The sequence below is a fragment of the Bos indicus genome, chromosome 17 (assembly GCF_029378745.1).
Source record: "Bos indicus isolate NIAB-ARS_2022 breed Sahiwal x Tharparkar chromosome 17, NIAB-ARS_B.indTharparkar_mat_pri_1.0, whole genome shotgun sequence".
Classification (NCBI taxonomy): domain Eukaryota; kingdom Metazoa; phylum Chordata; class Mammalia; order Artiodactyla; family Bovidae; genus Bos; species Bos indicus.
Genome location: NC_091776.1, coordinates 71,348,050 through 71,370,033, shown reverse-complemented (window position 1 = coordinate 71,370,033; position 21,984 = coordinate 71,348,050). Strand labels below are relative to the sequence as shown.

The window sequence follows — 21,984 nt, the reverse complement described above, 5'->3', positions numbered from 1 at the left end:
CGGGACTCGGAGGCCTTGGCAGCGCGCGCGCTGGGCCCCGGGCGGGGGGGGAGGGGGGGGCTGCACCCCCGAGTCCCGGCATCGGGGTCGGGCCGCCCGGGACACGTCCCGGTGGCGGCCACCAGTGGGCGCGCGGCCCCCGGCGATTTGTCCGCTGGTTCCGGGAACCCGGAGACCTCCTCAGCTCGCCGATGCCCGTCCAGCAGGCCCTGAGGGGAAACCGAGCTCTGGGGGAGGTGGGGTTGGTTAAGAGGCTGGAGAAAAAGATGCTGGTCAGGGCCAGGCCCCGGGGGGGGCTTTCCAAGTGGAAACCCAGAGTGAGATCCAAGCTGCGATGCGCTCCAAGAAGAAGGCCCGGTTCTTCAGGATCAGTGAGCTAGAAGAGGTCCTCAGGTCCCTGAGGGTCAGGGCTTAGACTGTCGCCTGGGGTTAGGGCGGCTCTGGGTGGGGAGGGGGCACCTGGAGATGCCAGGCCCCCAGCCTCCTCCATGGGGCGGCCCCTCCCGCCGGCCCTCCGGGCCTCTTAACTCGTCCTTCACACAGAGTTGTGAGGTGGGAGGCGAGGTGCTCGGAAAGCACCTGGGGAGGTGGGCAGGGCAGAGGGAGGCCCAGTTTGACAGCCTGGTGAGCACCCCCTCCCCTGGGCAAGCACACGGCCAGGGGCGCCAGGTCTGGGCTCTCCTCAGGGAAGCAGGGAAATCCTAGTGGTTCCAAAGTGCCCTCCGGGAAGTGGGGCTTTGCTGGAAACCAGGGAGCAGCCATGGGGTCCTGGGAGCCCTGCATCTGAGAGATCCCCCGTTCCCAGGTCTGAGCCCTGGACCGCGCGTCCCTGGGGTCCTCGGGGAATGGGATGGAGGCTGAGCTGCTGGGGTGGGCATGTCTCTATTCCGCCCTTGTTTTAGCCCCAGAGGAGAGGCTACAGCTCCTTTGTAGGGGAGAAAACTGAGGCCTTGTTCCTGCGGAGGTGGGAGCTGGCCTGGAGCTCCCTGAGCCCCAGCAGGCGGGCAGGGCACCCCCAGTTCCCCAGGCGCTGTGGGGCCTGGCTGAGGGCCCCCTGGGGTCCTGGCTTCCCGTCTTTCTCCTGCCCCTCACCTCCTGGAGAGGAAGAAGAGGTCCCACGCTGACCCTGGCTCACCCCCTCGGTGCCTGCCGCCCTGGCCTCTCCGCGGGTGGGCTGGCCGCAGCCCAGGAATGCACTCTTGCTTCCTGGTTGAGCAATGTCACTGTGGTTTGGGGGTCCCTGGGGGGCAGCGGGAGGAGTCCGCAGCCCTTCCCACCCCACGAGGCAGCCTGCTGCCCCAGGAGTCCCTCTGGCTCAGGCTGGCAGGGGCTCTGGATGGGGCCTGGCAGACTGTGTGACTGTGTGGACATATCCCTCTCTCTGCCTCAGTTTCTCTGCTGTGCCTGGAGGGGTAAATAGACCAGGGGGCAGCAAAGCTCAGCTGGGAAGGAAGCCAGGGTACTTTGGGGGTGGGGAGGGCTGGAAGTCCAGCCCCCAGGCCCTGCACCCTCTGTGTCCTGATAAGCTGGTCAAGGGGGCACCTCAGGGTACCTGCTGTCCCAGCTGGGCACCCTGAGGCTTGGACGGGGCAGGGTGCGGGCTGGTGTCCCCAGGGGAGGAGGTGTGCTCAGTTCAGGAAGAGGGAGGTGGACACGCCGCCCCCAGGGGTAGGTAGAGACGCAGGTGCAAGGGAAGCCCCTCCCCAAGGCCTGGTGGCGTTTCCAGGACTGCAGGCCCCAGGGTGGACTGTCCGGTGGGCGCTGGACGCAGGCCCGTCTGCCTCCCCCGTGAAGACACCTCCCCTGAATAGACGGGGAAGCTGAACCCCCTCCTGGTCACCCCAGCCCCCTTCCTCAGCTTCGACTGAGCTGGGACTTGAACTCGGGTCCTGGGTGACCCTGCCTGGGTCCCCTGCAGCCCCAGGGTCCTCTGGATCTGGAGATGCTGAGGTGAGCAGCTGCTGGGGGGCGGGGGGCACGAATAGGGGGCAGGTTGGGGCTCTGTCCAGGCGCCCTGGCCCTCTGAGCCTGATCCAGGAAGGGTCCTCTACTGTCCTGGCTTTGCTGGGAGCCGGAGATCAGCCACGGGGTCCTGGGAGCCCTGCACCCCAACTCCTCCCGGGAGCCAAGTTGGCGCCAAGTCCTTGCACACACGGGCCGGCGTACCCCCTGGGCACTGGCAGCTGGCGGGAGGGGCAGCGGGTCGAATGGCAGACAGAGAGTTAACAGCAGCGCTGACTTCTCTCTGGAAGGAAAAACTCCCCACAAACGCCCTGCTGCCTGGCATCCTGCCAGGGCCAAGATAGAGGCTAAAACTGGAAGTCCCGGAGGGTGGCCAGCTCTGCCTCTGCAGCGGACGCTTGAGGACGGAGCAGCCCCGCAGCCAGCCGTCTGTCCACACACCCACTGTCCACCTGGCTGCCTGCTGCTCATCTGGAAACCTCTGTCTGTCCACCCATCCAACTCTGTCTGTCTGTCTGTCTGATCCTCCTCCGTCCCGCCGTCTGGCTGTCCGCCCATCTGTCTGTCTGTGGCCCCCGTCTGGTGGTCCACCTGTCCTGTCACCCGTGAGTCCATCTGCTCACCTTGTCCGTTCAGCTGCCCACCTCCCTGTGCACCTCCCTGTCCGCCAGCTGCGTGCCCACCTGCCTCCCCTCTCCCCTGGGCCTGTCAGAGCCATGGCCCAGGGCCGCGGGGCCGCGGTCAGCCTGGTCCTGCTGGCGCTGGTGCTGGCGCTGGCCATCATCGTGCCCACCGTGGTCGTCTCTCGGCACCGCGTCCACTGCGGCCCCCAGGCCTTTGCCCACGCCGCAGTCGCTGCGGACTCCAAAACCTGCTCGGACATTGGGCGGTGAGTAAGAGGTGGGTGGGAGCTGGGTGGGCCTTGGCGCCGGCCCCTCCCAGAGACTGTGTGACCAGCGGCGAGAGTGTGGAGAAGACACGTGTGTGTGTGTGTGTGCCGGCGTGTGGGGGCTGCGTGGGTTTGGGGGAAGAGGCCCCAGGGCCCTTGCACAGACCTGGTAGCAGATGTGCATGGGGGCAGACAGGGCCCAGGGTAACCACCGTCCGGGCAGAGCGGAGGTGGCGTGTGAGACTGGCCTGAACCTCAGGCTGGGAGGCCCAGAGGGACACTGCCACAGTGTTGCTGGTCTGGCCCTCACTGACCCCGATGATGGGCCCAGCGCCTTCAGGGAGGCCCTGACCGTTTTCCGAGGCTGGGTCTTCCCCGGGACGTGGGTGAGGAGGGCACAGGCTCCGTATGTGAGGACTGGCCGCCAGGGTGCACTCAGTGATGCCTGAGAGCAGGCTCCCCGTCCTGGCCCTGGGAAACCCGCCCCCGATGGCACTGTGTCCCCCCACGGCCTCCCCTCTGCATGTCAGGGCTCGGAGCCAGGCCAGCGGCTGGCAGAGTGACTGATGCTCGCTGGGCGGGGAGAGGGGGCTGTGGAGAGGGGCCCCAGCCGGCGTTTTCTGACTGACCAGACCTTCTTCCAGGAAGCCCAGCCCGTGGAGGCTTCCCACGAGGACACCCTTCCTGGCCCCTGCCCTGCTACCCAGCTGGGCTGCGGGAGCCCGGGCTAGCACCCGCCTCCCTGCTGGTTCCATCTGCTTCCCGGAATGTCTGCCTCAAGGGCCATGGTCAGGATCAGAAGCGCTTTGTGATCCGAAAGGGAGAGCGCTGGACTGAGGGGCATGGTGGCTGAGCCGCTGCCGCCAGGCACTGCTGGGCAGAGGGCGTCCGTGCCCCTACGTCCCACGGTCACCCCTCTTCCCAGCTCTCTCCCTCTTTCCATTCATTCTTTCCTCCCTTTGTCTGCCATCTGGCCCTGCCCCCTCCTGTCCTGGGCCCTCCCTCATGGCTCCCTCAAGGATGACAGGGACAAGTTGCAGGGTAGGCTGCTTGGTCTCTGGAGGGGGGTCCCAGGGGCCAGGAGGGGAATGACCCCCCCGAGAAGCGCTGTGCCACCCCCCCACCCTGAACCCATATTTGCAAAGATGCAAACAAGTTGGGCCCTGCTGGCTTAGCAGTAAAGGATCTGCCTGCAATACAGAAGACCCGGGTTCGATCCCTGGTTTGGGAAGATCCCCTGGAGGAGGAAATGGCAACCCACTCCAGTATTTACGCCTGGAAAATCCCAAGGACGGAGGAGCTTGGCGGGCTACAGTCTATGGGGTCACAAAGAGTGTCACATGACTGAGTGACTAAACAAAAACAAGTCAGGGGACTTCCCTGGTGGCCCGGTGGCTGAGGCTCTGTGCTCCCAGGGCAGGGGTCAGGGTTCGATCCCTGCTCAGGGAACTAGATCTCACAGGCCGCAACAAAGGTTCACATGTGACAACCGAGCAGCGTCCTGCTGTGCTGCAGTTAAGCCCCAGCAAATGAATACATGAGTAAAGAGGTCGGGCTTCAGCCTCAGAACCACTGAGAGGACGCGGCCCCCAGGGGCGGGGCCTGCCGGGAGGCCCGGCTCACCCTGCGCCCCCAAGCCTGTGCAGAGGGTCTGTGCTCTGCAGCCCCCACTGGCCAGGAAGCGGATGTGGTTTTCTTCCCAACTGATTTCTGTCCTTGTCAAGCTGTGACTCCACTTCCTGCTGCTGTTCTCAGAAGTCCGAGAGATGGGGGGGAGCCCGGAGCTGCCCCAGCTGCTGAAGGACGGGGCGACTCCTCCAGGGCCCTCCCCTCACTGTGCCGCCATTGCGGCTGCCTCCTGTCCCTTCTCCACTCACCACGTCTCCCTCCTTCCACCCTGCGAGCACTGGGTTCTCTGGGAGACCCTCTAGGGAGACCTGAGGGTCGGCGGCAACTCCTAGCTTTGTGACCACTTGGAAATGCCATGCAGGGTCCCCAGGGGAGGCATCATTGTTCCACTTCATGTCTGAGGAATCTAGGGAGGATGGGGTCTTCCCAAGGTCCCCACGTTCCACCCAGGAGCCCGGGCTGCAGAGAGGGGTGGAGGGCGCGGGCCCAGCCGCTGGGAGGACCAGGGAGGACAGCCGCAGGAGCACTTTGTAAACTGAGAAGAACCTTGTATGTGGCCAGGGGCAGTGTAAAGGACATCGCAATTTGCAACCTGTAGAGTGCAGTGAGTCTGCGAGCCGCTGGACCTGAGGGGGCAGCCTGGTGTGGTCTCTGAACTAACCTGGGGTGTGGTGGCAGTCGGCAGGCCACCCAGCTGTGCCCACTCCCCAGTGAAGGCTGGCAGAGCAAGTCCGGGTGTGGGGGGAAGGCAGGGGCCGAGGAGCCTGGCTGCTTAGTCAGCGCCCGGTCTCCCCAGAGCCATCCTCCAGCAGCGCGGCTCGCCCGTGGACGCTGCCATCGCGGCTCTGGTCTGCACCGGGGTCGTCAACCCCCAGAGCATGGGCCTGGGTGGAGGGGTCATCTTCACTATCTACAACGCCACCACAGGTGAGTCCTCTCGGGACCCCCCGTGGGGAGGATGGGCTCTGTCCGCCACGCCCCTTCAAGGCCTCGCCCCGCCCCTTACTGGATCTCGCCACGCCCACCCTGCTGAGCCCATTCCAGGAGTTAGCACAGAGGCCCAGAGCCCCACCTGGGCTGTCGTGGTGTGCGGCGAGGCCTGGCAGCCTCCGGGGTGCCCCTGACACCCTGAACGCCCTGCCCAACCCCAGGGAAGGTGGAAGTCATCAATGCCAGGGAGACGGTGCCCTCCAACCCCATCCCAGCTCTGCTGGACCAGTGCGAGCAGGCCCAGCCTCTGGGCATAGGTGAGACCCTGGAGAACCACCTCCCCCCACCTCTGCCCCACCCCACCAGGCCGCTGGCTTCAGTTCAGTTCAGCTCAGTCGTGTCCGACTCTTTGCGACCCCATGAATCGCAGCACATCAGGCCTCCCTGTCCATCACCAACTCCCAGAGTTCACTCAGACTCTTGTCCATCGAGTCAGTGATGCCATCCAGCCATCTCATCCTCTGTCGTCCCCTTCTCCTCCTGCCTCCAATCCCTCCCAGCATCAGAGTCTTTTCCAATGAGTCAACTCTTCGCATGAGGTGGCCAAAGTACTGGAGTTTCAAGCCACTGGGTTAGAACCTCACATCCCGAAGGGACAGGGCGCCTCTTGGACTGGCTGAGACACCCTGGCACTGGGGGGCGGCAGCTGGGGATGGGGAGCCCCTGTGGAGGTTCTAACCCCCAGGCTGGGGCTCTTTTCCTGGGGGAGGGCTCTCTGAGTTGGGAGGGGTGATCCAAGCAGTGACCACTTCAAAGGCCCCGGAGACTAAGGTGGAGATGCGTTCGTGGTCTGGGGCTGGTGGACTGGGGACTGTGGCCTGGGGTGGTGGGCGGGGTCGGTGGACTGGGCTGGTGGGCGGGGTTGGGGCCAGTTTTCCTGAGCCCCAGGGACCTGGTCATGGACTTTGTGCAGAAGTCCATGGGAGTCAAGGGGGTTCAAGTGGAGAGGAATGTGCTTCCATGTGAGCTACAGAAAGCTCACTCGGGCTGCCATGGCTGGGAGGGGGCTAGGCGGCCAGGAGTGGGGTGATGGAGAGCCCCTGGGCCCGAGGGCACAGGTCGCCCCGGGGGCAGGGGCTTGACACCCTGTGCCGTGCAGGTGCCCAGTGGATCGGGGTGCCCGGGGAGCTCCGGGGCTATGCTGAGGCCCACCGCCGCCACGGTCGCCTGCCCTGGGCACAGCTGTTCATGCCCACCATCGCGCTGCTCCGGGGGGGCTTCCGCGTGCCCACCATCCTCTCCAGCTTCCTGCACAGCCCGTTCCTGCGCCCCTCCCTTACGGAGTCGTCCCTGAGGTGAGCGCTGATGGAGGCCCAGGGCCCCTCCTCAGCCCCTTCTCCAGCTGGAGGGTCTACCCTGGAGGCGGGGTGGGGCGGGGGCCGTGGATGATGAGTGCGTCCTGGTCTCAGCTCACAGACCTCCGCCTCCACGTGGTAGCACCTCATTGGAGGGCTCCGGCCAGAGGGAGTTTCTGCCCACGTGATGGGGCTCCGGGGGCACAGATCTGGGCTCTGCACACCCCCTCGGCCCTCCTCCCCACTGTCCTGTCCTCTCTCCCACCCCTGCACTCTCCCTTCCCTCCTTCCCCTCTGCCCTTCCCCCTCTCATGCTCTGGGCCCACCCAGGCTGCCCACTGACCAGTCCTCCAGGAGGGCAGGACCTCAGGCCCTGGGTGGATGCAGGCCTGGCAGGGGTTGTGGCCTCCCTGGGACCCGGTGATAAGACGTGAAGGGTGTCAGCCCCACCCAGTCCTGGAGAACCTGCCCCCCCCACCCCCCCACCCCCGCCCCCATGTCCACCGCAGCCCCGCAGGACCGCAGACCAGGACTGCCTCCCGTAGGGTCGGAAGTGTGACCGCCCTCCAGGACCCGGCCCCCCCTGAGGCCGCCCCCCACCCCCCAGACAGCTCTTCTTCAATGGGACAGAACCCTTGAGGTCTCAGGACCCACTGCCGTGGCCCATGCTGGCTGCCACCCTGGAGACCGTGGCCACAGAAGGCGCGGAGGCCCTCTACACAGGGCGGCTGGGCCAGCTGCTGCTGGAGGACATCGCCAAGGAAGGTCAGCGTGCGAGGTCCCACTGCCCTGCCCGGCCAGAGAAAGCGGGGTCTGGGTGCTGGGGCTGAGGGAGGGCCAGCGGCTCCCAGGCTTCAAGAGGCTGTTCCTTAATCCTGCCTGCTGCTGGGCCCAGAGACCCTGCGGTCAACACCCCTGAGGCGCAGGGCCCCGTGGTTTCGGGCCTCAACACGGGAGCTATCGGTGGTCATGGGGGCTCCTGGCCTGGAGCTGGCCCCCCTCAGAGGCTAGTGCGCCTCCCCCATCTTCCCTGCTTGCTTTCCACCTGCCCATCTCCGGTCTGCCCACCCATCCCCCAGCCCCGAGCCACTGCCCACAGACCCAGCATTGCCACCCCCCCAACCCCCTCCCGGGGGTCTGGAAGGCTAGGGGGTGAGGGGAGCCCCGCTGTGTGACCCTGGGCCCCTGGCTGACACTGTGCCTCCATTTCCCTGTCTGTACACGGAGTCGTCCCCGCCTCGCCCAGGTAGCCGGCTGACCCGGCAGGACTTGGCATCCTTCCGGCCTGAGGTGGTGGATGCCCTCGCCGTGCCCCTGGGGGATTATACCCTGTATTCGCCGCCGCCGCCTGCTGGGGGCGCCATTCTCAGCTTCGTCCTCAACGTGCTCAAAGGTGAGGCCCCGCCCCGCAGGAGTCCGGGGCTGAGGGTCGGGCCCGGGGAGCGGTGTGCTCCAGAGCAGACCTGGGGGCGGCTAGGGCTCTGCAGGGGCGCCTGCCGTCATCTTCCTGCGGAGCCCCTCACCCCCACCCCGGGGGACCCCGACCCGGGGCAGAGGAGCAGGTGGTGAGCTGCCCGTCGAGTGTGTGCACCTAGGCCTGAGGCCCAGACTACAGCAGCCTGCAGGGTGGGGGGGAGGGGCCCTGGCGGGGGCCCCAGCCGTGTCCAGGGCTGGGACTGTCCGATGCTGACTACGTTCTCTGGGGCTGCCGTTAACAAATGATCACCCATCACCAAAACCTGCTGGCTTAGACCACGAGAAATTTATGCTCTGCTAGTTCTGGAGGCCAGAAATTCAGAATCAAGGTGTCCACAAGGCCACCTTCCCTCCAGGGCCGGTTGGCGGGGGGAGCATTTGTTTTCTGCCTCTTCTAGTTTCTGGGGGCTGCGTCCGGTCAGCATCTGCGACCACACGGCTTCCCTGTCCTGCGTGTCTGTTTTACACGGATGTCTTACATTTAGCGCCCACGGAATAACCCGCTCCTCCCAAGAGCCTTCAGCTACTGACACGATTGCTGCAGAAGGGGACACTCTTCTGTGGGGGGCAGTACTCACGGGTCCTGGGGGTTAGGACGCGGAGTCCGAGCCCACTGCACGACATGACCCCCACCTTCGCCCACCCCGTCCCCCAGGGTTCAACTTTACCGCCGAGTCGGTGGCGGGGCTGGAGGGGAGAGTGAACTTGTACCATCACCTCGTGGAGACGCTCAAGTTCGCTGGGGGGCAGAGGTGGCGGCTGTGGGACCCTCGAAGCCACCCAGAGGTCCAGGTAAGGTGTCCTGGGCTGGTGGGCAGCCCTGTCCCCGCCCCAGGGCTCAGAGTCAGGCCAGTGAGCGCCCTGCGCAGACCCCGAGCACCTGGCAGGTGAGGCCAGAGGGAGGTGAACACGGTTGGCTCTGGAACGGGAGGGCCTGGCAGTGGCCGGAGCAAGGAAGGTGTGGTCGGTCTGGGGACAGCAGGGAGCCGGGAGGGCCGCGTGGGCCCCTCCAGGCCACTCACGGACCCCCTCACCTGTCTGCCGTCCCCAGAACGCCTCCCAGGACCTGCTGGGGGAGGCCCTGGCCCAGCACATCCGCCAGCAGATGGACGACCGGGGAGACCACCCGCTCGACCACTACAGCCTGGCCGGGGCCTGGACCCACAGGATGGGCACGGCCCACGTATCCGTGCTGGGCGAGGACGGCAGCGCCGTGGCCGTCACCAGCACCATCAACACGCCGTGCGTGGGGCTCGGGGCAGGCGGGCGGGCGGGCCGCACTGGGTTCCCTGGGCCTGGCGCCCCGCCCCCACTTGCTGTGTCCGCGGGGTAGGTGGGGGGCGGTACCTCTCCTCCTGTCAAAGGCGTCCTGCGCCCGGGCATCTCTGGCTGACGGGTGCTCACCCGGTGTCTCAGAGCGGATGGGGAAGGCGCCTCACACCAGAAGCATGGTGCTGAGGAGGGCTGGGGCGGGGCTGGGGCGGGGCCGGGGCGGGGCCGGGGCGGGGCCAGGGAGTTACTCTGGGGGCGGGGCCAGGGGGCTCTGGGGCGGGGCCGGGGAGGGGAGCGCGGTCCCGGCGTGCTGGGGGCGGCCCCTGAAGCCAGGGGCTCCTGGACGGCTGTGTGAGTCAGCACCCCGCAGTCGGCGCCCAGCCCCGCCTCCGTCCGCAGCTTTGGAGCCATGGTGTACTCACCACGCACGGGCATCCTTCTCAACAACGAGCTTCTGGACCTGTGCTGGCGGCACTCACAGGGCTCTAGAGCCACCCCCTCGCCCGGTGAGCACAGGCCCCCCCCCCGCCCCAGCCCCGGGTGAGGGAAGGCGGGCCGGTCTGGCGTCGGTGGATCGTGCCTCGGTTGACGGAGACGGAGCGGGCGGCCCTGGGGGGCTGGCTGGGAAGCGAATCTGCCCTGACTCCTGTCTGGCCCCCAGTTCCAGGTGAGCGGCCCCCGTCGTCCATGGTCCCCTCCATCTTGGTCAGCACAGCCCGGGGGTCGAAGCTCGTGATCGGCGGGGCCGGCGGGGAACTCATTATCTCTGCGGTGGCTCAGGTGAGTCTGGGGACTCCCGGCTAGAACGCGCCCTCGCTGGGCGGCCCTGCTGTCCCCGGAGGGGTTGGGGAGGGTGGCTGGTACCCCCACTCCCCCGCCTTCCTCCCTGCGTCGTCCTCTTCCTTGCAGGCCATCATGAACAAGCTGTGGCTGGGCTTTGACCTGCAAGCCGCCATCAAGGCCCCCATCCTTCACGTGGACAGCAAGGGCCAGGTGGAGTTCGAGCCCAGCTTCAGCCAGGTGAGGCAGATGCCTCCATGCCTGCCTTCAGAGCCTGGGGGTGGGGACCTCAGCTCCTGTATGCCTTGGGCCAGGTCTCCATGCATCTCCAGGGTCTCTGTTAAGAGTCACAGACGGGCAAGCGTGGGGACCAGTCTGCCAGGCAGGGCACTTGGCCCCTCAGACACCAATACCTGGGCCCTGACGCACCGTCTCAGACCTGAGCCATGAGGGCCGTGCTCAGGGCACCTCACCCGCGAGGACCACTGGGGCCTGGGGCCTGCCTGTGTCCTGGACTCGTGGGTCTTCAGAAGCCTCCAGTGATTCCTCCACCAGCAGGGCCCTGGGGAGTCTTCCTGCCACATCCCTGGCATCTGGGATCCCCCGTCTTCTCGTGGGTGTTGAGAGAGCGGATCCCAAGCTACCAATAACATGGCAGCGGGGCCATTCCTCCTGATGTTGAGTTGGGCTCTTCTGAAGCATGGAGGACTCGGGGCTCCAAAGGGCCCAGGCTCTGCCTTCTAGAGGCTTTGCTTTCCAGACCCTCAGAACCGAGTCCCCCACCGCCACCTACCTTCTCCACTGAAGCCCTGGACTCCTCTGGGGTTACGCTGAGGCCCTGGTGTCCTCAACTTAGGGCAGAAGTGAGGCTCTGTCTCAGGTCCTTCCAGACGGGGCCACGGACTCCGTTGTCCTCTCTGGAGCCAGGCCTCTGCTCTGGGGCCTGTGGAGTGGGGGGCCACAGACTCTGCGTCCTGCAGACGAGGCTGCGTCCAGCGCCCCTCTGTCCTCACCCAGACCTGCGCCCCTACTCCTGTCCAGGTTGGGGTCCTCAGCTCCCTGCTTGGGCCCCGTCCCCTTTGTGACCGGCTGGCCTCCTCTCCCCTCCAGGAGGTTCAGAAGGGGCTCCAGGACCGGGGCCAAGAGCAGAACAAGAGGCCCTTCTTCCTGAACGTGGTCCAGGCTGTGTCCCAGGATGGGGCCTGTGTGCACGCCGCAGCAGACCCGCGGAAGGGCGGGGAGCCCTCGGGCTACTGAAAGGCTGCTCCCTCCCGATTTGGGGTCCCGCCCCGCGTGCGCCAGGCCAGCCTGACCTGGGGATCAAGCGCTCTGGCAGGATCTGGGCCCCTGGGCCGGACGGTTGGCCTGGAGCTGCAAAGAGGTGGACAGCCCAGCAGATGGGCAACTGTGGGGGTCGAGTCTCCCCACCAGATCCCCGGCCCTGGCCGCTCCAGGCCTCACCCACGACTGTGCCCCTGCCCCCTGGAAGCCCCGCTCCCCACCTGTGTATCCTCCAGTCCGAGATTAAAGAAGAGACTGCACCATGCCTGACTCGGTGTCGAGGTGGAGAGGGCCACGCACAGAGCTAACCATCTTGCACACACGCCACCACGGGGCCAGGGAAACCAGAGCCGGGCTGGCGCTCATCCAAGGCGCCCCTGGACACTTGCTAAGGCTCCACACATGGCCGCCTGGACTACTGGCTTGGGGGGAAGGCTGGGGTGTGGCCTGGGGCCGCCTGGCCCTGGCTCCTGGGAGTCTGGCCCAGGCCCGTCCTGGAGCTTGTCCTCTGTCCTGGGCAAAGGCTGGAAGATGAGAGACCTAAGCACTCCCCAGCCCGCATCTCCAACCTGCTCTCACCCTCAGCACGGCTGACGTTTTGGGGGGCTGTGCCCACAATGTAGGATGCAGAGCAGCGTCTCTGGCCTCGCCTAGCTAAACGAGCCCCCTGCCCCGGCCAGTCAGCAGTCACCCCCGATTGAGAACCGCTGCTCTGGACCCAGGAGCCCCCGGCCACTGGGGACGGCGCTGCCAGCTGCCAGACGGGCTGGCCTTCCTGAGGGAATGCTCGTGGTGGGCTGACCTGGGGGGAGGTCCTGCCCACACCCTGATTCCTGGGAGCATCGGGGACTCTGGTCTCAGCCCAAACATCCCCCAGAGGCGTACCTCCGCATGGCTGGAGTCCGGCCGCTCGGGCCAGGGGAGGGCTTTGGCTCCTGTGCCCAGGGGGACAGAACGCAGCAGACTGAGGGGCTCAGACACGCTGCTCGCCTGCCCGCAGGGCCTCCCAGTGGCACCCACGTTCGTCACTGTGTCCCTGCATGTGGATGCGCTCCTGCCCCCACTGGGAGCTCAGTTACCTCCCGTGAGCTGGTGGGTTCCCTTGCCGGGGTCCAGCCCCGGTGGATCCAGGGAATTCGAAGCGGGGACGGCGTCGGCGAGGATCAGGAAACAACTGCTTAATTAAACTTTAATTAAGGATATAAAGAGTAATGGAATAAGGATAGCTCAGTGAGGAAACTCAGTGGAGAAAAGAGGCTGAATAATTCAGCCAGAAGGTAAGAGAAAGAACGACGTGGTAAGACCAAGTTTCGGTGAACAAGGCCCGCACTTTATTTTCCAAAGTAGTTTTTATACCTTAAGTTGTGCATAGAGGATAATGGGGGAAGGGGTAGAGTCATGCAGCAAGCCAGGCTTTCTTCCTGCAAACTTATCATATGCAAAAGCTTAGGTGATTTGCATCATCTTCTGGCCCGGAGGCCTGTTAACATTTTAAGACCCTTTCTTCAGAAAACTTATTTTTCTCTAAAGGTGATTGGTCAGGAGCCACCCTCCAAAAGCATTAGATAAAGTTGCATTCCTACAGAGCAAAGGTGAGGTGGGCTATAACAAGAAAAAGAATTAACTCAAGGGTCCCAGGTTACAAACATTAAAGCTACTACTTACACCAATTATATTAATCAATACACTGCCAGGGACACAGCAGGTAAGGGATATGGAGACTTAGCAGCAACATTGGCCCAACAAGTGAAAATCCCTTCACCAATACAATTTCTAATCAATCTTTTAACTGCTCAAAGGAATCTGTATTTAGACAGTTTAGAACATCTCATGCCTCTCACAGTTGGGAGGCTCTGAGCAATCACATGTGGCCGGAAAAACCTATTCAGGCAGGCTAGAGGATTTCCAAAGGAGTTTGTAGGTTAAACACTGTCACACCCAGGAATTATTAACTGGAGCTGTAAGTTAACTCTTTTTTCAGAGAGGTAGTGGGGGACAGCCCCCCGTAAAGTCAGAGGTGTAGGTGAAAGCACAAAGCGGAAAGTAGGCAGACTCTGGTTTTGGGGGTAGATGCTCGAGAATTTCCAGGGGGACTCCTGAGGCTCGATCCCGCCTTTGCGTCTGCCGAGCCTCCTTCCTCATGACCTTTGTCATGGGCGGAGCTCCTCACGCTGGCTCCCGGCAGTGATAGAATTCCAGTTGAGCTATTCCAGATCCTGAAAGATGATGCTGTGGCAAGTGCTGCACTCAATATGCAATATGCACTCAATATGCAATATGCACTCAATATGCAGTATGCCGGCTCCCGGCATTCCCTCCCCGCCCAGGCTCTCACCCAGCTTTCTGGAACATCAGACTCACATACCCACCCACCCACCTGCCTCCCACCTCCTGAGCACCTGGACCCTCAGGCACCTACCTCGGACTCAACACGCCAAACCAGAAGCCAGCTCTAAGGCAGCCAAACACTCTCCAGTGGTCTCCCTTCCCCGCTCCGAGACGGTCACCCAGGCCTCCCCCTCCATCTGCGTGGCCTGGCCTTGGTTCCATCTTTATCCCTCTCTCTGCCTCCTGGCCGCTGCCACCACCTCAGTCCACTCCCCACTCAAGACAACCGTGACCCTCCAAATGCATACCTCATCCTGCGAGGAGGCCACACGTGGCCCTCCTTGGCCTCCAGGGCCCCTGGAGGAAACCCAGTCCCCACGCCCTGCTCATCCCACCCTGCAAGACTTGCTTGGTCCTGCCCACGTCTCTCGTGGGCCACAAGCCACGCCAACCGAGGCACGTTCCCAGCCCAGTTAGTGACTCTTACAGCTTCTGTAAACATCTCGTTAAACAGAGGCAATCAAAGCCAAGACTGCAGTATCTTCAAAATAACATTCACATGTATACAGATCAGTCCCCACAGAACATAGTGAGAGGGAAAAGAATTTGCCTGCCAGTGCAAGAGAAGTGGGTTTGATTAGGAAGATCCCCTGGAGTAGGAAACGGCAACCCACTCAAGTATTATTCTTGCCTGGGAAATTCCATGGACAGAGGACCCTGGCGGGCCACGGTCCATGGGGTCACCAAGAGTCGGACATGACTGAGCACGCATGCACGCAGGGCTCAGAGGAAAATCCATTGTCCTAGTTAGTTACATTAAAATAATCAAAACAGCATCTCGTGTAAGATGTTAGTAAAAGAACAATCAGAATAGTAGGGAAAGCAAGAGGAAGAATTTAGGAACAACTGAAGCAGAAATTGAGAATTTGAAGTCAGAACAGATCTTGGAAAAAATATACAGCTGTTAGCTAGCCAATCAGTAAAAATTAAGGAAGTGTAAATACGCAAAGAATGAAATGAGAATGGGGAAATAACGTAAGCTATAGAGGAAGTTAAAAGTACTAGAAAAGATGCCTCATTTCAATAAAAATAAATTTGGAAACTTGACAAAATAACCTTTCTAGGATAAATAGGATTACGGTACTTAACACTTAGTAAAAACATCTCTGTTTATCAGAAATTCAGATTTAATTGGGCAGGCTTACAGGTCCCAGGAGGAGGAAAGATCTAGGTGGGTCAGCGATCACACAGAAAAGCTGAGAACATTGCAGGAACAGTGGCCTACCTCAAACACCCTTCTGGAAAGTTCCCCAGTGTCCTGCCATTAGGACCATAGGCTTCTCCTGCCAATTGTGTTTGGGAAACTCAACACAAAGTCCTCAAAAAAAACAATACTCGAAAGGAGACTCCAAGCAACACATTCAAAAGGACAGCATGTCCCCGGCGGGCCCTACAGCAGGACGGCTGGGAATGTCTGTGAGGGCCTGGACTCCCCTCTCAGCAGAGAAAACCCAGGGTCATCTCCACGGAGAGGCGTCTGACGGAAGCCAACACTCATTCTGGATTAAGAAAAAAACAGCCCATGGACCTAACACTCAAACGCTGAAAGAGACCCACGGGTACTCCCTTCACGTGAATAAATATCTCAAAACAACACCAACGTCTGCTGGGCACTGGCCGCGGTTAGGAGCCGCTCTATTGCTTTCCACGTACGAATCCACGTAATTCTCCCGAATGGAAGGGAGCCACGATGACCCCCGTCTCGCAATGAGAAAGTGCGCGCTCAGTCGCGTCGACTGTGACCCCGTGGTCTGTAGCCCGCCAGGCTCCTCTGTCCGTGGGGCTCTCCAGGCAAGAACACTGGAGTGGGTTGCCGTCACCTTCTCCGGGAGATCTTCCCGACACAGGGATGGAGCCCAGGTCTCCTGCATCTCCTGGAACTGGCAGGCGGATTCTCTACCCGAGCCACAGGGGAAGCCCATGTTGAGAATACTGACGTCCCAAAGCTCCTAGGGTCCTGGAGTGTAAGTGTAAGTGTAAGTGTAAGTTCCCAAGTGGTGGAATTGGGAGGCGGGTGCAGTAAAGGAGTCTTGACTCCCTCCCTCCTACCACATACAGAAATTAATTTGGGATGAACCCTAGGCCTAAATGGGAAATCTAAAATAATTGCGGGGGTGGGGATGAGGGACCTCAAGAGGAAGGGGATACATGTAGAACCGTCTCATGGCTGATTCAGTGCTGTGTGTAACAGAAGCCGACACAAAGTCGGAAGGCAATTACCCTCCAGTGAGAAAGAAAAAGTTATAAAATAACTGCCTCGGCAGCTGGTCCAGCGTCACTGATTATAAAGACCTTCACCTGCTCACTAAATTGCATCAGTGCTTTTGTGAAGCAAACAAACAAAAACTCAAGTAAACCTCAGAAACCGTCAACCACGAAGTCCACAGAGACACGCAAATACGTACGGGACTCTGTGCCTCTGCTCGAGGAGCACGTCAAGCAGTGGGGAGAAGAGGAATGGTTAACAATCAGCACGAGAGCACGCAGGTAGCCGCCATCTGGGGAAGCAGTAAGCGGGACCCCTGCTCTTTTTATTTATACCAAATTAAACTCCAGTCGGACCAAGATTTAAGAATAAACCCATTTAAAAATGAAACTGAAAAGAAAAACCAAAATTAAAATTTTTCATTAGAAATGAAACTACCCCCCGAAAACACCATACAGATATTGTAAGAAAATGAGAGAATGTTCTATTTATGATCTTTGAGTAGGGAAGTCCTTTACTGGGCATGACATAAAATCAAGAAGCCATGTTGTTTTTTTTTTTAAAAGGATGCTGGGGAGATTGAGATGGGCGTGTACACACTGTTATATTTGAAATGGATGACCGGAAAGCACCTGCTGCACAGCACACAGAACCCTGCCCAGTGCCACGTGGCCGCCTGGATGGGGTGTGTGTGTGTGTGTGTGTGTGTGTGTGTGTGTGTGGCTGAGTCCCTGCACTGGTCACCTGGAACTCACAAATAAAAAGGTTTTTAAAAAAAAAAGAAAGAAAGGGTTAACTAGGACTTCGCTGTCGGTCCAGCGGTTAGGACTCTGCGCTTCTAATGCGGGGGATGGGGTCCAATCCCTGGTCAGGAAACTAAGATCCCACCCGACGAGCAGCATGGCCAAGACTGTTTTCAAAAGAGAATAGATCTGAACACATGGAAATTTAAAATGTTGATGTGGAAAATATTTTAAAAGATCAACGACAAACTTGGGGAAAGACAGTTTCAATACATAACATGGCCTGAGCCTGGTTTCTTTAATATTTAAATACTTAAATATTTAATAGCAAAGACCAAGAATCCATTAGAAAGAGGCACAAGGATGTGACCCGTGAGGCCCTGGGAAGAGAACTACAAATGGTGATCTCAGCGCACACAGTTGTTCAACCTCCCTGGTAAACGTGCCAATTCAAACAACAACGAGATCCCACAAAGAAAAAACAGCTGCAGCCCAAAGGATTCGTCTCTGAATGCTTCCAAACACTGATACCAGGAAAAAATACAGTCTTACACAAACTTCCCCAGAACAGAGAAAATGTTGCCCAACTTTTAATGAGGCCAGCAGAATCCTGAGAACAAAACTTGACGAGAACGTTTCATGAAGGAAAAGTACAGGGTGATTTCATTCGCTCACAGAGACGAAACATTCCTAAATGATACATGAATTCACCACTATCGATTTGGGTTTATTCTGGGAATATGTGATTGGTTGAACATTACAAAATCAAGCAATTCTGGGAACTCCCTGGCAGTCTAGTGGTTAGGACCGCCAAGGGCCTGAGTTCAATCCCTGGCCTGGGAACTAAGATCCCACAAACCCGGCAACGTGGCCAAACAAACAAAAGCAAACATTCAAGCGATGCAATTCCCTGTGTTAACGCACGAACAGAACAGGAGGAAAAAACATCCACCCTCTCAACAAACGCAGAAAAGCGTCTGGCAACACTTGCCAACTCCACTGAGCACTAAAGCTTGCAGGAACTAGGAATGGAAGGAAACTTCCTCAATCTGGTAAATGGCGGCTACGAAGCCCTACTGGACTCCATACGTCACGGCGAAACCTGACCGCCTTCCTTTTGAGACCGAGGCCAGCTTCTCTTGAGAAGGACACACGGCGTTTGCTGGCTTTCACTGTTTTCTTTCCACACGGAAAGAGAAGTCCTTGCCCAGGCAGTCAGGTGGGAAAGACAAACACAAGGAGAAAGAGCTGGCAAGGAGGACAGAAGCCGTCCGTGTGTGCAGGCGCTTAACAGGGAAGCGAGAGAAACCCCAGTGACTCGTGCAAGGCCGCTGGGGCCAGGGAAACACGCAAAGATCACCGCTCTCTCTACGGATCCCTCCCAGACGGAAACATTTCTTTTTGGACTGAAATCACTTATGATAGCATTTTGAAAAATCCAAGCCTAAAAGTAAAAGAAACAGGTATTCGAGACCCCTACGTTGACCAAGGCTGCGAACTATAACTGCAGGATGTGAAGAAGACTTGAATAAACGGAAGCTTGTACTATGTTCACGGACTAAGAGAGTCAGGACGGCAAAGAGACCAACTCTCCCCATGTCCACCCGTAAATCCGATGCAATTCTAACAAAAGTCCTCACTTTTTCCGGGGGGCTCTGTTTGTGGGTTTTGTGTGTGTGTGTAAATTGTAAGCTGATGTTGAAATTCATGTGGAAACACCAAGAGCTAGGACTAGCCCAGGCAGTCCTCAGTGAAAGTGAAAGTCGCTCAGTCGTGTCCGACTCTTTGTGACCCCCTGCACTATTCAGTCCATCGAGCTCTCCAGGCCAGAATACTGGAGTGGGTGCCTTTCCCTTCTCCAGGGGATCTTCCCAACCCAGGGGTCAAACCCAAGTCTCCCACACTGCAGTCGGTCTTAAGGAAGAGCATCACAGAGGACGCACATCACCAGAGGTCGGGAGCCAGCTACGGTGACTAAGGCGATCAGGCTCCAGTACAGTAATAAACCTGACCTCTGACAGAGGAGACAGAGCGGTGCAGTGCGGAAGGGACTGTGTTTCAAAAGACAACGCCAAGTCCATCAGATATCCACGTGAGACAGGTGTGTCCTGACCTGCCTCACACACGGCACAGACGTCTCATCATAAAATCGGACGCCACAACGCCTTTCTTTATAGGAGCCCACAGAGCAGCTCGGCGACTGGGAGGGGCAAAGAGGACGCAGAAGGCCCCAAGCGTAACAGAAAAAACAGCAGTGAACTTACAAAGAACAGCAGTGTCCTGAAGAAACAAGATCCTGAGCGTGGCTCAAGGTCCACCGCCTGGGGACGGAGTGGTAAGGAAATCCTTCCGTTCGGGTTTTAAGATTTTTAATTGTAGTAAAATACAAGTGGGCTTCCCTGGTGGCTCAGTGGTAAAGAATCTGCCCGCCAATGCAGGAGATACGGGTTTCCATCCCTGGGTCGGGGAAGACCCCCTGGAGGAGGAAATGGCAACCCACCTCAGTACTCTTGCCTGGAGAACCCCATGGACAGCGGAGCCTGGTGGGCTGCAGTCCATGGGGGTCACCAAGAGTCGGACGTGACTTAGCAACTAAAGAGCAGCAGCGAAATACACACGACAGAAAGCGGACCGTCTTGACCACTTCTCAGGGTCCCGCTCAGACAGTGGTTGTCCTGTGTCTGGCTATTGCACTCAGCACAACAGCCTCAAGGTTCATCCACGCTGAAGCACGTGTATGACCCAGCGGTATCCCGTTGTACACAGACACGCCGCACCTGTTCACCCATCTGTCTGCTGATGGACCCTTAAGCTGCCTCCGCCTTCTGGCTGTCGTGACTAACTCTGCTGCTGTGAACACTGGAGGGTCCGTCTGAACGATTTAAAGCCTTGCGCACAGTCTGTCTTCAGCGCTGGTGACAGATGTAAGGTCTTTTCGCCTCTGGGCCTGGTGTACAGGACCAAGTGCTGCAGCACACAGACCCAGAACGTGCCACGGCTTACTCACAGACAAGTTTATTTTTTGTTCCCAAAGCAGGACTGGATGCGTTGAAGAGGCTGGGGTGAGGGCCCCTTCACAGGTTGGCACGGCTTCTAGTCCGTGGGAGCAGGGGAAAGGGCGGGTGGAGGGGTTTGCCTGGGGAGGCGTTAAGGGCCAGCCTGGAAAGTTCCCCACCTGCTTCTGCGGGCAGGCAGCAACGGGACTGCTCCAGGGGCACGGGCCGCTGGAGGTTGCTGAGCCCCTACTCAGATAAATGGCTTCCGTCCTCTGCCCGGAGGCGGACTCCCCCAGGAAGCGCCGCCCACCCCCACAGTGCAGGGCCTGGTCACCCCTTCCTCCCGAGCAGGACACACCACGGGGACGGGGGTCTCCCAGCAAGGGCCTGGCCTGGGGCGGGCACTGGGTCACCTGGGGCTCTGTGGGAGGAAGCAGCCTGCCTGAGGGGTCCTTGCCCGGACTTCAGCCAACAGGAGACCCGAGGGGGAAGCTGGAGGGGATGTGAATGCTCCTTCCTCGGGAGGCTGGGGGTGTCAGGGGCCTTTGCTGCTGAGGCCCAGGCCCCCATGTGGCTCCGTGGCCTCCTCCCCTCCCCCTGCAATGGGCTCTGGGGCTGTCATGCCCTGGGGCTACGGTTTGGGGAGGACACCTCTCTGAGGCCAGGGTCCCCACCGCTGATGTTTCCAGGAGCCCTGTGCCCAGCCCTGGGACCCTGCAGCCTCACACAGGCCTGGCCGCACCCCGACTCTCTCAGGGCCCTGGGAAAACCTCTGCCAGGTGTTGGGGCTTCCCAGGCTGGTTGGCCCCTGGCACTGGGAAAGCCTGACGTCTGGGGCCAGGGCCACAATGGATCCCTTCTCCTGCCCAGGGTGGGGGTGGGGGGCGGCTCCAGGGCCCAGAGGGACGGGGTGGGTGGAGAGCCAGGAGGAGGCCAGGCTTCCCTCTCAGGCCTCAGCTGCCGCCCTCATGTTGCTCACCCACAAGTGCCCAGCCTGGCCCTGCCAGGGAGGTGCGGGGCTCGGCTGATGGGGGCCAGCCCAGCCTGACCTCATCCCCAGGGAGGAAAGTACCTTCCCAGGGGCCAAGGAGTGGGCACTCAGCCCCCCTGTCCTGAGCTGGAAGCCAGGGGTGGGGAGGTGCCAGGTGGGGTCTGGAAGGACACGCACTGACTGGGCACCACCCCCGGGACCCTCCCACCTTTGCCCTGTTCCCTGAAACACGCCCCGCCACACGCAGCACCCTCGGATTCCGGCAGGGGGACCTGCTGCCCGCCCCCCTCCCAGCCTGGGCCTCTCTGCCCAGGACCCTCTGCCAAAGGCAGGGCTGAGGAGGTAGGGAGGTCAGAGCCTGCTGGACCTTGGGTAACCTGTACAACTTCCAAGACTGGGGATTCGAGGCGTCCCCCACCCAGGTGGGCCTGCATGAACCTTGGCCGAGGCGGTGACTACAAGCCTGCTGGGGCACTTGCCCGGCCCTCCCTGGTGGCCTGGGTCCCCGGTAGCGTCCACCTCCGCAATTCTTAGCCTCTGCTGCCCCCACGTGGCCACTCAGCACGGCTGCGAGAAGGCTCTGCTCAGGGCCCCCTACCCAGGGCGCCAGGTGTCTCCAGGCTGCTCCCTGACCCTCGCTCCTCTCAGGCAGAGCCACCAGCCCTGGGCAGCAGGCAGCAAGCACCCACCTCCAACCCACAAGCCCCGGCACTTCCCCGTCTGAGACCTCTGATGGAAACCCGGCACCATCCTACCCAGGCCCCCCAGAGCACCCGTTCAGTACCCTCACGAGAGGCCTGGGTCCTGTACACTTGCCTCCGGACAGTCCTGGGCAAAGGGTCCAGGGGCCTGGACCAGCTGGGCATGGCGCTCCCACACTGCCTCTGGGGCTGGGCTAGAGCTGGGTGCCCAGCGTAGTGCCCCATGCACGCTTCCGCTCCCATGACACAGTCACTGTTCTAGATCCCACTTTACAAACGGACAGTCGGAGCCTGGGGACAGGCCGGTCACTCTCGGTGCCGTGCACCGCCCAGGGCGACCACTGGACTCCCGGGGATAAGGCACGCCACGAGCACAGACACCACA

At 60.7% G+C, this 21,984-nt stretch overlaps 1 protein-coding gene across 4 annotated transcripts; it reads left to right on the top strand.

Moving 5' to 3' along the window:
* The first annotated feature begins 19 nt into the window (after positions 1–19).
* Positions 20–11,837, top strand: GGT5 (gamma-glutamyltransferase 5). Of its 4 annotated transcripts, XM_019977884.2 has the most exons (13): positions 20–1,950; positions 2,253–2,851; positions 5,277–5,407; positions 5,632–5,727; positions 6,570–6,765; positions 7,373–7,530; positions 8,012–8,158; positions 8,897–9,033; positions 9,293–9,483; positions 9,913–10,019; positions 10,175–10,293; positions 10,423–10,533; positions 11,404–11,837. In XM_019977884.2, exons 2-13 carry the CDS (start codon positions 2,679–2,681, stop codon positions 11,548–11,550), a joined length of 1,713 nt encoding a protein of 570 aa, XP_019833443.2. In that variant the 5' UTR covers positions 20–1,950; positions 2,253–2,678; the 3' UTR covers positions 11,551–11,837. The 4 variants fall into 4 exon arrangements, with proteins under 4 accessions (XP_019833443.2, XP_019833444.2, XP_070626034.1 ...); XM_019977885.2 differs by lacking the exon at positions 20–1,950 and having other exon boundaries at positions 1,984–2,851; positions 7,396–7,530; positions 8,016–8,158; XM_019977883.2 differs by lacking the exon at positions 20–1,950 and having other exon boundaries at positions 1,985–2,851.
* Positions 11,838–21,984: the final 10,147 nt, after the last annotated feature.

What these genes read in the sequence shown, in the direction of transcription:
- GGT5 (XM_019977884.2), top strand. Translation starts at nt 2,679, where the DNA reads ATGGCCCAGGGCCGCGGGGCCGCGGTCAGCCTGGTCCTGCTGGCGCTG. An exon ending in GGCCCAGCCTCTGGGCATAG is followed by an intron (nt 5,728 to 6,569) that starts GTGAGACCCTGG and finishes TGTGCCGTGCAG; the next exon opens with GTGCCCAGTGGATCGGGGTG. An exon ending in TTATCTCTGCGGTGGCTCAG is followed by an intron (nt 10,294 to 10,422) that starts GTGAGTCTGGGG and finishes TCTTCCTTGCAG; the next exon opens with GCCATCATGAACAAGCTGTG.